General features: G+C 44.9%; 1 protein-coding gene across 2 annotated transcripts in view; it reads left to right on the forward strand.

Annotated features, from left to right (window-relative positions):
- DNAJC18 (DnaJ heat shock protein family (Hsp40) member C18) overlaps positions 1-12,277 on the forward strand; it is a 37,429-nt gene that overhangs the window by 151 nt on the left and 25,001 nt on the right. For both annotated transcript variants that reach the window (XM_049786025.1, XM_049786024.1), the window contains exons 2-3: positions 2,336-2,522; positions 11,534-11,679. In XM_049786025.1, the coding sequence (XP_049641982.1) occupies positions 2,336-2,522; positions 11,534-11,679 (333 nt within the window). The remainder of the gene's footprint in view (positions 1-2,335; positions 2,523-11,533; positions 11,680-12,277) is intronic.

The raw sequence follows: 12,277 nt of genomic DNA on the forward strand, positions 1-12,277 counted from the left end.
CGGGGAACGGGAGAAGCCTGAGATGGTGCTCCCAGAGACGTCCAGAGCTGAAATCCCGGGCCCGAGGTGGGATGGAGGCCTACGGAAAGATGCTGCACCCGAGTCGGGCTCCAGATTTGGGGCTCGCCCAGGGTAGGGGCCGGGATCTGACAACCTGCGCCTAGTAGGCTCCGTGGAAACTTGTTGCCTCGCAGCCCCCAGCCCCGCCCCGGCCTTGCCCCGCCCAGGGCCCAAAGGGTCAGTCAGGTGCAGGGACCCGTTGCCCGCATCTTGCTGGTCCGGCCCCTGCCCTGGAGGCCAAACCGCGCCACCTGACCTTCAGTCACGACGTTGCACGCCTCAGCACCGCTGGGGTGGCGTTTGCCTTCCTTCCACCTCTCTGGCGTCGCCTCGATCTAATGCAGCTTTTGCATCCCGGCTTTGGGCTAGTCCAGTTCTTCTCAATTATTTTCTGTCATGCCCCCCTAGAAAGAATAAAGCATTTTTTCACGCCCCCCCGTGCGACTGCAAATAGTATCTTTATTACAGAAAACTTTAACCTGCAAAACAAAAATATATAAAATAATTTGAGCTGATTTTTTAATCAGAGGTGATGTCCGGATGAATGGCGACAATGAACATGTTTTGCAATGCATAGCTTTTCGAAGCGGGGTTGGAAGCAGGACACAGCGACTCTCAGCTCCAGAGACATACAGAGACATAAACACCGGGCTTAGCTTGTTAGGACAGTGTTTGCCGAGGTCAAATGCGCTCCCCCTTTACGGAGCCGCGCCCCCCCCCCCGGGAGTGCGCCCCACTATTTGAGAACCACTGGGCTAATCGATTATTGCAGTAGGGATTTGACAGACTCGGACCCGCTGAACTCCCAGAGCCTCAGTCCAACTGAGGGGACTGGGGGAAGGAAGGTGGGAGAAGGTTGGCGACTTAAACTACCCATGACAAAACAGGACCTACACTGCAAGGTCGGATGTTTGGAGAACTTATTCCTGGCTCCGTACAGCCGGGGTGTTAATAGAAGTCTCAAGGAGAAAGTGTGACATTTGACAAAGGGTACCTTTGTTACTCAGGGGGGACTCAAAGGAAGAACATTGCAAGTAGTAGAAGACTGTGCAAACGTCCTGAGAAAAGAACATTGCCTAAGGCGTTTGATATGGCTAGAGTACAGAATGGGAGAGGTGGAGGTAGTGAGAGACAAAGCTGGAGAGGCAGACTAATAAGAATATGGACAGGTGGCAATGGGCTATCACTAAGGGATGTTGAGTAGAGAAAGATGCTTGTAAAGCCTTTCCGAGCTCCTCCAGACAGGGCATAAGTACTAGGCCTTCTTTGATGAACTCAGCAATTATGATTAATTACTTTGCTCCTGTGGTCAGGAGCAGGTCTTACCCTACTGGAGCCCAAGTGTCTTGTGTGTATTCTATAAGTGTTTAAAGAGATGAACTCAGCTCTATTTAAATTTTTGTGATTAGAATCAGTGTAACAGCAACCAAAAATATCTATTTTATGGGGCCAGAGAGTTAGGATAGTGGGTAGGGCACTTGCCTTGTACACAGCTGACCTGGGTTCTATCCCCAGTACTTCATATAGTCCCCAGAGCATGCCAAGAGTGATCCCAAAGTTCTGAGCCAGGAGTAAGCCATGAGCAGTGCCAGGTGTGGCCCCAAAACTTTTTTTTCATGAGAAATACCACCTCTGACCAAGGACCACAGAGAAATAGGCTTCCCCATTTCTTGCTCTGAGTTTCATCGGTGTGAGTTGATGTCAGTTCACTGTCATGTGTTGGATCTTGCTAGGCTTCATACTTCTAACTTATAAGTTTTATATTTTCCTTTTGTTGATGTTGTATTGTTATTTTGGGGTCACCACCAATAGTGCTTAGGGCTTACTCCTGGCTCTGTGTTCAGAGATCACGCCTGGTGGGGTTGGGAGACCATATGGGGATGCTCGGGATGAATGTAGATTTGCTGTGTGTAAGGCAAATTTTGTTCTCCCTGCTGTACTATGATTCTGGCCCCTACTTACTTATTTTCTATATTATTTTCCCAAAATTTGTTCACTCAGAGGATGCTTATCCTGACCTTCACTCATGCCTGCAAGCAACCTCCCACAGAGCTAGGGCAGTTGGCACAGTTTCTCTTTTTTTTTTCTTTTTGGGCCACACCCAGAAATGTTCAGGGTTACACCCTCAGGCATCACTTCTGGCAGTGCTCAAGGGACCACATGGGATGCTGGGGATTAAACCTAGGTTGGCTACTTGCAAGGCAAGTACTATTGTACTATTGCTCTGGCCCTAGCCAATTCTATAGGCCTAATGAAAAGGTCTTTTGCTTTGCAGCCTACATTGATGCGATTAGAAGAAACAAATACTCAGAAGACAGATCTTCTGAAAGTCATGACCCCTGTGGTTGCTGTAACTGCATGAAATCACAAAAGGAAAAGAAATCTGAGAATGAGTGGAGTCAGACCTGGCAGGGAGAGGCAACCACCACTTACACGGAGGAGCAGCTGCTCGGGGTACAAAGGTGAGCCCATGAAGGATTAAATGATTTATGACCTTAGGCTGGAGTGTCTCATACAGACTGTATTGGCTACTACTTTGGGTATTATTATTAATGAAGCAAAGTAGCTTCATGGCCTCGAGGTCAAACTAGGTGGCAATAGAATACTAGGATGTAGTCTTTTGACTGAAGGAGAGGCTATGGATAGGCCTTTTGTTAGGCCATAAAACATACCTAGAAAAAAATATGTTTTTCTTTTTTTTTTGGGGGGGGCATACCCATTTGACTTCCAGGGGTTACTCCTAGCTATGTGCTCAGAAATCACCCCTGGCTTGGGGGGATCATATGGGATGCCAGGGGATTGAACCAAGGCTAGTGCTTGCAAGGCAGATCTGTAGCACCACCTCTCCAGCCCCATACCTAGAGAAATTTAAGATGAGAAGCCAGACCTATAAGTGAGTAGTATACTGGCTTTGCATGTAGCTCTCCCAGGTTCAATCCCAGCTTCCTATATAGTCTCCAGATCCCTTCCAGGAGTGATCCTTGAGCATAGAGCCAGGAATAAGTCCTGAGCACTGCTGGGACAGGGCCCAGAACAAAGAAATTAAAGAATATCCCTTTAAGGCTTGGATTTCTCCTTGAATTCTATTGCTGGGACAAAGTATGCCTCTGTCTTCCATCTCATTTTAATTAATTCAATAAATTATTAAATTACTCAGCAGTTTGTTATGAGCATTCAGTAATGAAGATTGGGACCAATTCAGTACTGTGAACTATCTGACTTTGTGTCAGGTTACTGTCCCCCAGTAGCAACTTTTTAAATTTTATTTTACTGAAACCATTGTGATTTACAAAGTCCTTCATAGTTGGATGTCAAATATACAATGAATCAATCATTCCCACCACTAGTGTAGACCTCCCTCCACCTGTTTCCAGAGTGCATGCGATACCACACCACCTTTTGCTCCCTGGCCTGCCAGTATAACATGCCCATTTTAAGTTTTAGATGGTTATAGTTTAGGTCTCTTGATTCTATTGTTGTTGACTTTGGTTGGATATTAGTTCTGTCCTTTTCTTTTTCTCCACCAATGCACCTGAGACCACTTAGCCGCTGGCGCCTATCCTATCTTTTTTTTTTCTTTTTAACTTTATAGAAAAATGCAGAAACATGAGATAGGGGCTGGAGCAGTGGTGCAAGCAATAGGGCATTTGCCTTGCACGTGCTAAACTAGGATGAACCATGGTTCAATCCTTCGGTGTCCCATATGGTCCCCCAAGCTAGGAGCAATTTCTGAGTGCATAGCCAGGAGTAACCTTTGAGCATCACTGGCTGTGGACCAAAAACCAAAAAAGAAAGAAAGGAAGGAAGGGAGGGAGGGAGGGAAGGAGAGAAGGATGGAAGGAGGGAGGGAGGGGGGAGGGGGAAGGAGGAGAGAGGGAGGGAGGGAGGGAGGGAGGAAGAAATATGAGGTAAAACAAAATAATCTGTGTCCCAAGGTTCTATGGAAAAGGCAGGAGCTCCTATCTAAAAGATCAAAAAAAGGGGAGGGATGGGGCCAGAGAGATAGCATGGAGGTAATGTGTTTGCCTTGCATGCAGAAGGTCGGTGGTTCAAATTCCAGCATCCCCTATAGTCCCCCGAGCCTGCCAGGAGCGATTTCTGAGCATAGAGCCAGGAGTAACCCCTGAGCACTGGGTGTGACCCAAAAACCAAAAAAAGGGAGGGGAGGGGAGGTAAGGGGAGAGGGTAGGTGGCAGTTTTTGCATAGGTGCAGCAAAAGTTGGGGAAGATAAGAAAAACCTTTGGTCTAAAAATTAGGGTGTCCCTAAACCATGAAGCATCCTGCTATAAGACTAACTACAGGCCAGGTATAGTAACCCCAAAAATCATTCTTCATGGTTCCAGGAAAAGTTCTCCTCAATGACAGTTGTTGTAGTCAAAGTTCTATAATTAGAGATCTTGGTTTTTGCACAGATCTTAGGTCAAAATCAGGGTGTCATGGAACATCTTCTGGTTTCATCTCACTGTTAAGTGGTGATGCAGGGAAAACTCCCCTGAAAGCAAGTTGTTGCTCTTTCCAAGTCAGCAAGGTGTTCATATGAACCCACTTTGGAACAAGTCTGTGCCAGGGCAGCATTGGGCTTTCCCTGGTAGTTTGATTCCTGGTGCTGCTGCAGAAAACGGTGCAGGTTCCAAAAATGGGATCCAAGGTTCAGGGGTGAACGGCCAATGTCCAATCAACTGAAGCCTAAGTCAAGTCACTATGACAAATGTTCAGGGTGAAAGGCCCCTCTGCTATATAAAATTTAAGAGTTCCTATCCTGGGCCTGGAGAGATAGCACAGCGGCGTTTGCCTTGCAAGCAGCTGATCCAGGACCAAAGGTGGTTGGTTCGAATCCCGGTGTCCCATATGGTCCCCCGTGCTTGCTAGGAGCTATTTCTGAGCAGACAGCCAGGAGAAACCCCTGAGAACCGCCGGGTGTGGCCCAAAAACCAAAAAAAAGAGTTCCTATCCTTATTAGATAAGAACTTTCTATATGTAAGATTTCCCCATTTTAATGTGCCTATGCAAAAAGAAACAATGCTACATGATACTATTGGTGCAAATGGGAGTAAAAATAACAAGCTAAACAATCCCTATAAGCTGGTTCTAATATGAACACAGAACCCAAGAGGAACTTATTTACTAAAATTTCCTACTAAATAAATCCAAAAAAAATATAGGGAGGGCTGGAGAGATAGCACAGCAATAGCGTGTTTACCTTGCATGCAGTTGACCCAGGATGGACCCAGGTTTTATTCCCGGCATCCTATATGGTCCCCCGAGCCTGCCAGGAGTGATTTCTGAGTGTATAGCCAGAAGTTAACCTGTGAGTGCTGCAAAAACAAACAAACCAAAAAGAGATGGGGAAAACTACATTTACGTGAGGAAATAAACAATAAGAATTATACCTATTAAAGAAAATACATCTTTTTTGTTTTTTTGGGGGGGGGGGTTTGGGCTACACCCAGTGACACTCAGAGGCTACTCCTGGCTATGTGCTCAGAAATTGCTCCTAGCTTGGGGGGATCATATGAGATGCCGAGATCGAACCCATGTTCCATCCTAGGCTAGTGCGGGCAATGCGGACACCTTACCACTTGCACCACCACTCAGGCCCCACATCTTTTTTTTTTTTTTTTTTTTTTTGGTTTTTGAGCCCTTCCCAGTAGCACTTGGGTTACTCCTGGCTCTACATTCAGAAACTGCTCTGGCAGGCTTGGGGGCCCATAAGGATACTGAGGATTAAATCTGGGTTCAGCCCCTTCAGCTGTATGCAAGGCAAATGCCCTACTATTTGCCATGCTATCCTACAATGCTCCAGCCCTAAGGAAATACATCTAAGGAAATATACATATACCCTTTAAGTCTTTTGAAATAGTCTGAGTAGGGGAATAAAATCTGGAGCACAGCTTCATCCTGTAACATGGTCTTGTGGAGTCTGAAAATTACCTTCCATCAATCACAGATCAGGAAATGTCCTCGAGTTGAGATCTCAAAAGCCAAATCTGGTAGCAAGCAACAGTCCACATTGAAGGGAGGTGGGAGAAAAGGGGTTGTCAAGAGCAAATCAGCAGCTGCTGCAGCAGCTTCTTTCTCTGGCTGAGGCAAGGCAGACTGGGAGGCTGTCCTTTTGCTTTGGGAGCTGGCTGATAGCTGGTTGGGATGGGCTGAGTAGCAATAATTTTCTTATCATTAATTATAATTAATTTTCCTTCCTTCCTTCCTTCCTTCCTTCCTTCCTTCCTTCCTTCCTTCCTTCCTTCCTTCCTTCCTTCCTTCCTTCCTTCCTTCCTTCCTTCCTTCCTTTCTTTTTTTTTTGGTTTTTGGGCCACACCCAGGTTACTTCTGTCTGTCTGCTCAGAAATAGCTCCTGGCAGGCACGGGGGGGGGGGGGGGGGGGGGGGGGGGGGGGGGGGGGGGGGGGGGGGGGGGGGGGGGGGGGGGGGGGGAGGGGGGGGGGGTGGGGGGGGGGGGGGGGGGGGGGGGGGGGGGGGGGGGGGGGGGGGGGGGGGGGGGGGGGGGACTTGAACCAACCACCTTTGGTCCTGGATCGGCTGCTTGCAAGGCAAACGCCGTTGTGCTATCTCTCCGGGCCCATTAATTATCTTTCTAATCTAAGATATTAGGAAGAAAATTCCCTACTTTCAGCTAGGCAAATCTGTATTCAAATAGAGCTATAGTACTACAGTACCTTGTCATCTTTTTGTTTTGGGGAGCCATATCTGGCTTTGTTCAGCCAGGGCTTATTCCTTGCTCTGTATTCAGGTATCACTCCTGGCAGTGTTTAAGGAGCCATACGGGGTACCAGGAATTGAACCTAGGTCAGCCAGGTTCAAGACAAACAGCCTCCTTGCTCTATTATAATTCTGGCCCCAGTGCTTTGTCTTCTTTGCTGCTAAAGTTGCCAGTGATCTGAGAAAGAACAGTAAAAATAGGGAAGGGGAAATTATATTTTGGTGTGGTCCCCCCAAAAAACAACAAATAAATAACACAAGAGAGAAAAAAAGGGAAAGAGAATTATAGAAATACATGGGGGGCTGGAGAGATAGCATGGAGATAAGGCGTTTACCTTTCATGCAGAAGGTTATTGGTTCAAATCCCGGCAACCCATATGGTCCCCCAAGCCTGCCAGGAGCGATTTCTGAGCATGGAGCCAGGAGTAACCCCTGAGCGCTGCCGGGTGTGACCCAAAAATGAAAACAAAAATAAAAACAGAAATACATGGGACAGGGACAGAGCAATAGCACAGCAGATAGGTCATTTGCCTTGTACTCGACCAACCCAGGTTCGATTTCCAGCGTTCTGTAGGGTCCCCTGAGCCTACCAGGGTAATTTGAGAGCAGAACCAGGAGTAACCTCTAAGTGCCACCAGGTGTGGCCCAAAAAACAAAAACAAAACCAAAGAAAGAAATACATGGGATCCAGAATAGCCCAAACATCTTGGCTCTATGTGTGGTCACCCAAGCACCATCAGTGTTGATCCCTGAACATCAAGCCAAGAGTAAGCACCGAGTACAACTGGATGTAGCTCAAAAAACAAACATAAATGGAACCAGAGCAATAGCACAGCGGTAGGGCGTTTGCCTTGCATGTGGCTGATCCAGGACAGACCATGGTTCGATCCCCCCGGGGTCCCATATGGTCCCCCAAGCCAGAAGCAATTTTTGAGCACATAGCGAGGAGTAACCCCTGAGCATAACCGGGTGTGGATCCCCTCCAAAAAAAAAAAAAAAAAAAAAGTGAAAAGCAACCCATGGAATGAGAGAAAATATTTTCAAAGTACATCTCTGATAAGGGACTTGTAGCTAGAACTTAGACAACAATTCTACATCTCAATAATGAAAAGACAACACAATTGGAATAAATGAACAAAGGATCTTTTTGGAGGCATTCTTCCAAAGCAGGCATACAATGACCAGTAAGCACATGACTAAACATAATTAGTCATTCAGGAAATACAAAGTACAATAAAATACTATCTCATAGCCACTGGAATGGTTATAATTAAAAGTTGGAAAATAATGAGGGGTTGGAGAAACTTGGATGCTATATAATGTATATTGCTTATAGGAATGTAAAATAATGCTGCCAGTTTGGAAAACAGTATGACAGCTCCAGGTCAGAGCGAAGTTACAACAGGTATGGTGCTTGCCTTGCACAACTCTCACCTGAGTTCAATGTCTGGCACCCCAGCTGGTGCCCCAAGCCCAACCAGAAGTGATACCTGGATACACGCTCAGGGATAAGCCCTGAGCACCAAACAAAAAACCCTACAGCAAAATCAGTATGACAGTTCCTCAAAAGGTTAAACATAGCTTATGACCTAGCAGTTGAGTCTATTTGGGGGTGGGGGGTGTTCCCTGCCCAGCAGTGCTCAGAGTTTACCCTTGGCATTGTGCTCAGGGATCAATGGGCATTGCTAGGGAGACTATGGTGCTGGGAGCAAAATAGTAACAGCTTCCTGCAATACAAGTGCCTTAACCCCTATACTATCTCTTCGGCCCCACACAATTGGTTCTTCAGCATATACCAAGAGAAATTTAAAATTACTTGCACATAAAGGACTAGAGTATAGTGGGTAGTACTCTTGTTCTGTATCCAACTAACCCAGGTTTGATCTCCAGCACATAGGATCCACAGAGCCCCAAGAGGAGTGATCCCTGAGTGCAGAGCCAGGAGCAAGCCTGAGCACTACTGAGAGTAGCCCAAGAAAGAAAGAATCCCCCCCTGCAAAAAAAACAAAAAACAAAAACAAAAAAACTTTCACTTGAAAATTTGCAGTAGTACATTAATTTGTCACTACTATTAATATTCCCAAAAGAAACCATTTAGATTTTTCTAACTGATGAATGGGTAAAATAAGAAAAAATTCAACCCAATAGATACACTTTGATAATAAAAGGAATATAATACTGATAAATACAACATGAATGAGCCTGGAAAACATTGTGCAAATGAGAGAAACTTGACACACACAAACACACACAAACCATGTATTATATCATTCCTTTTCTAAACTACAATAGGCAGAATTCTAGATACAGAAATATTAGTTACTGCAGGTTTGGGTAGTAAGAAAATGAGAAGTGACTGCTAGTATGGTATCTCTGGAGATAAAAATATTTTGGAATAAAGTAGTGGTAGTGGATATATAAATTTGAAAACACTAGAAAAACACTAAATTGCACATCTTAGAAGAGTTAATTGGGGGGTGCAGAGCCATAGTACAGTGGGAAGAGTGTCTTGCATGTAGGTGACCAGGTTCAATCCCTAGCATCCCATATGATCTCCCAAGCACCACCAAGAGTGATTCCTGGGCAGATAGCCAAGAGTAACTCTTGAGTACCACCAGGTGTGGCCCAAAACCCAAATAAGTTTAAAAAAGTTAACTTTGTGGGGCTGTAGAAATAGCTTGTAGGGCACTTGTCATATATGAAACTGACTGGAACCAACATCGTCCCCTGAACCCCCCAGGACTGATCCATGAGCACAGAGCCAGGAGTAAGTCCTGAGCACTGTCGGATGTAGTCCACAAACAAAAGGAGCTAACTTTGCGATGTGTGAATTATGTATCAATAAATCTCTTATTAGTAAAATAATAAATTTATAAGAGAACGAGGTAAGGCTGTATCTGCCATGAAAGCAGAGATTGAAAATTGGACTTGGGGATCCAAAGGACTGACCCTACACTGTAGTCCAGCCTGTGTCACTGACTTGCCAAGAACTGTCAACAAGTCTTGTTGCTGCTTGTTCTATGTTGTAGAATTAAATGCTTTTAAATGCTCATTAGCCTAGGGTATATATGTGTGTGTATGTATGTATGTATGTATGTATGTATGTATGTATTTGCCCATAAAATGTAATAGCAGGCATTTTTGATAGGATCTGGGGCTACCTCTGTTGGTGCTCATGGCCACTTTAAGCTCTGTGCTTGTGGGTCACCCCTGGCAAAGCTGGGAGGATCATATGATACCATTAATCAAATCCAGGCTTCTGACTTGCAAAGCATGTGCTCAGTTTATTGAGCCATCTCTCAGAACCCATACATAGCTTTTAAAAAATAATTTGATGAATATATATTTATTATTTATAGATATATATAATAAAAAGTTCATATTGAAGTCATGTCAGATGCTATCAGCCTTTTTAATGAATACTAACTAGAGCTCTGTGTAACATAAGTATAATTGTTAGTCCACTAGAAGACTATTATCTCCTGAAGAATATACCATCAAGGCAAGGAGGTTATGTACACAGCACATCAGATCTCAACCAAGGCATTTTTTTGTTTTTTTTTTTGTTTTGGGGACATGCCCAGTGGTGCTCAGGGATTGCCATTAATGGGCATGATATGCTGGAGTTTGATCCCCGGGCCAGCTGGGTGCATAGTAAGCCCTTACCTGCTATACTATCTCTTTGGACCAGTGCATTATTTATTTTCCCCCCTGCTTTTGGGCTACCCCTGGCATTGTTCTTGGCTCTGCACTCAGGAATCACTCCCGGTGGTGCTCAAGGGACCATAAGGATGCCAGGGATGGAACCTGCATTTGCTGTGTGAAGACAAGCACCCTACATTCTGTATTATCTCTCCAGCCTCAGTCCAATGGTTCTTAAGAATGTTTGGGTACCCCCAGGTTCTTTCAGAGGAAATCTGTAAACTTAAAATTATTTTCATAATGATATAAAAACATACTTCATTTTTAAATTGTCATTTCTTCATGATATTATACTATTGAGTTTTGAGAAACTATATACAAACTCTCCATGTTTTATTATTTTAATTACTTAGTTTTGGGGTCATACCCAGTGATATTCAGGAGTTTCTCCAGGCTCTACATTCAGGATTTACTTCTGGTGCAGCTCGGGGGACCACATGGAATGCCACAAATCGAACCCGGGTCATGCAAGCCAAGTGCCTTCTTCACTATTACTCTGGCCCCAAGTTATTTTCTTTTGGGGGGGCCACACCCGTTTGATGCTCAGGGGTTACTCCTGGCTACACACTCAAAAAATCACCCCTGGCTTGGGGGGACCGTATGGGACGCTGGGGGTTCCAACTGCGGTCCGTTCCTTGGCTAGCGCTTGCAAGGCAGACACCTTACCTCTAGCGCCACATTGCCGGCCCTGCAAGTTATTTTCTTAACGTGTTCATGAATATTTACTTAGGGTGTTTTGGAGGCTTACACACTGGAAAGAGGATTGTGGCACTATTTTGTTTTTTGTTTGTTTTTGTTTTTGTTTTTGGTTTTTGGGTCACACCCAGTGGTGCTCAGGGGTTACTCCTGGCTGGCTGCTCAGAAATAGCTCCTGGCAGGCACGGGGGACCATATGGGACACCGGGATTCGAACCAACCACCTTAGGTTCTGGATCGGCTGCTTGCAAGGCAAACACCGCTGTGCTATCTCTCCGGGCCCTGATTGTGGCACTATTTTACAAAGAATCATACAGAAGGAAATTTTTTGAGACATATTTCTGATGTGTTTTTTTAGGATCAAGAGATGCAGAAATTACTATGAAATTCTGGGAGTTCCACGGGATGCCAGTGACGAAGAGCTTAAGAAAGCGTACCGCAAACTTGCCCTGAAATTTCATCCCGACAAGAACTGTGCTCCTGGAGCGACAGAAGCTTTCAAAGGTTTGACTTTGAACTAATAGTGCTGAATTCTGCTTTTCTCACAATGTTTGATCATGAAGGTGAAAGAGTAATTCCCAGGCCATTGACCTCCTTGTCATGATACCTGTTTATTAATATGCTCTATGAAAAAGTTATAATAAAGAGCATAAATTCAGTTATAGATCAAATCTTTTTTCCGCATGATACTTTAAGAATGATATTTTCTAAGAACCACACCCAGTTGTTGGGTGTTATTGATGCTGGAGATCAAACTCAGAGCTTTGCATATGCCGGGCCTGTACTGTTCTACATGTATCATCTTCTTGGCCACCTAAATACATGGTGGTTTTGTTTTTATTTACAGGGTATTCCTTCAGTGTTCAAGGATTATTCTTGCTCAATGCTCAGATTCAATGCTATAGATTGAATCCAGGATTCTCATGTACAAATGTGTTCCAGTCCTTTGAGGTATCTCTGGGCTCCCAGGATTAAAAAATATTTGAGGTGTTAGCTCATAGGCTGGAATGTGTGCTTTGCCAGGTACAACCCCCAAGTACCAAACTAGGACTTGCTCTTAAGTACACACTGGGTGTGGCCCCAAAATAAAAACAATTTGGTG

This window comes from Suncus etruscus, chromosome 14 (assembly GCF_024139225.1).
Source record: "Suncus etruscus isolate mSunEtr1 chromosome 14, mSunEtr1.pri.cur, whole genome shotgun sequence".
In the NCBI taxonomy this organism is placed as follows: Eukaryota; Metazoa; Chordata; class Mammalia; order Eulipotyphla; family Soricidae; genus Suncus; species Suncus etruscus.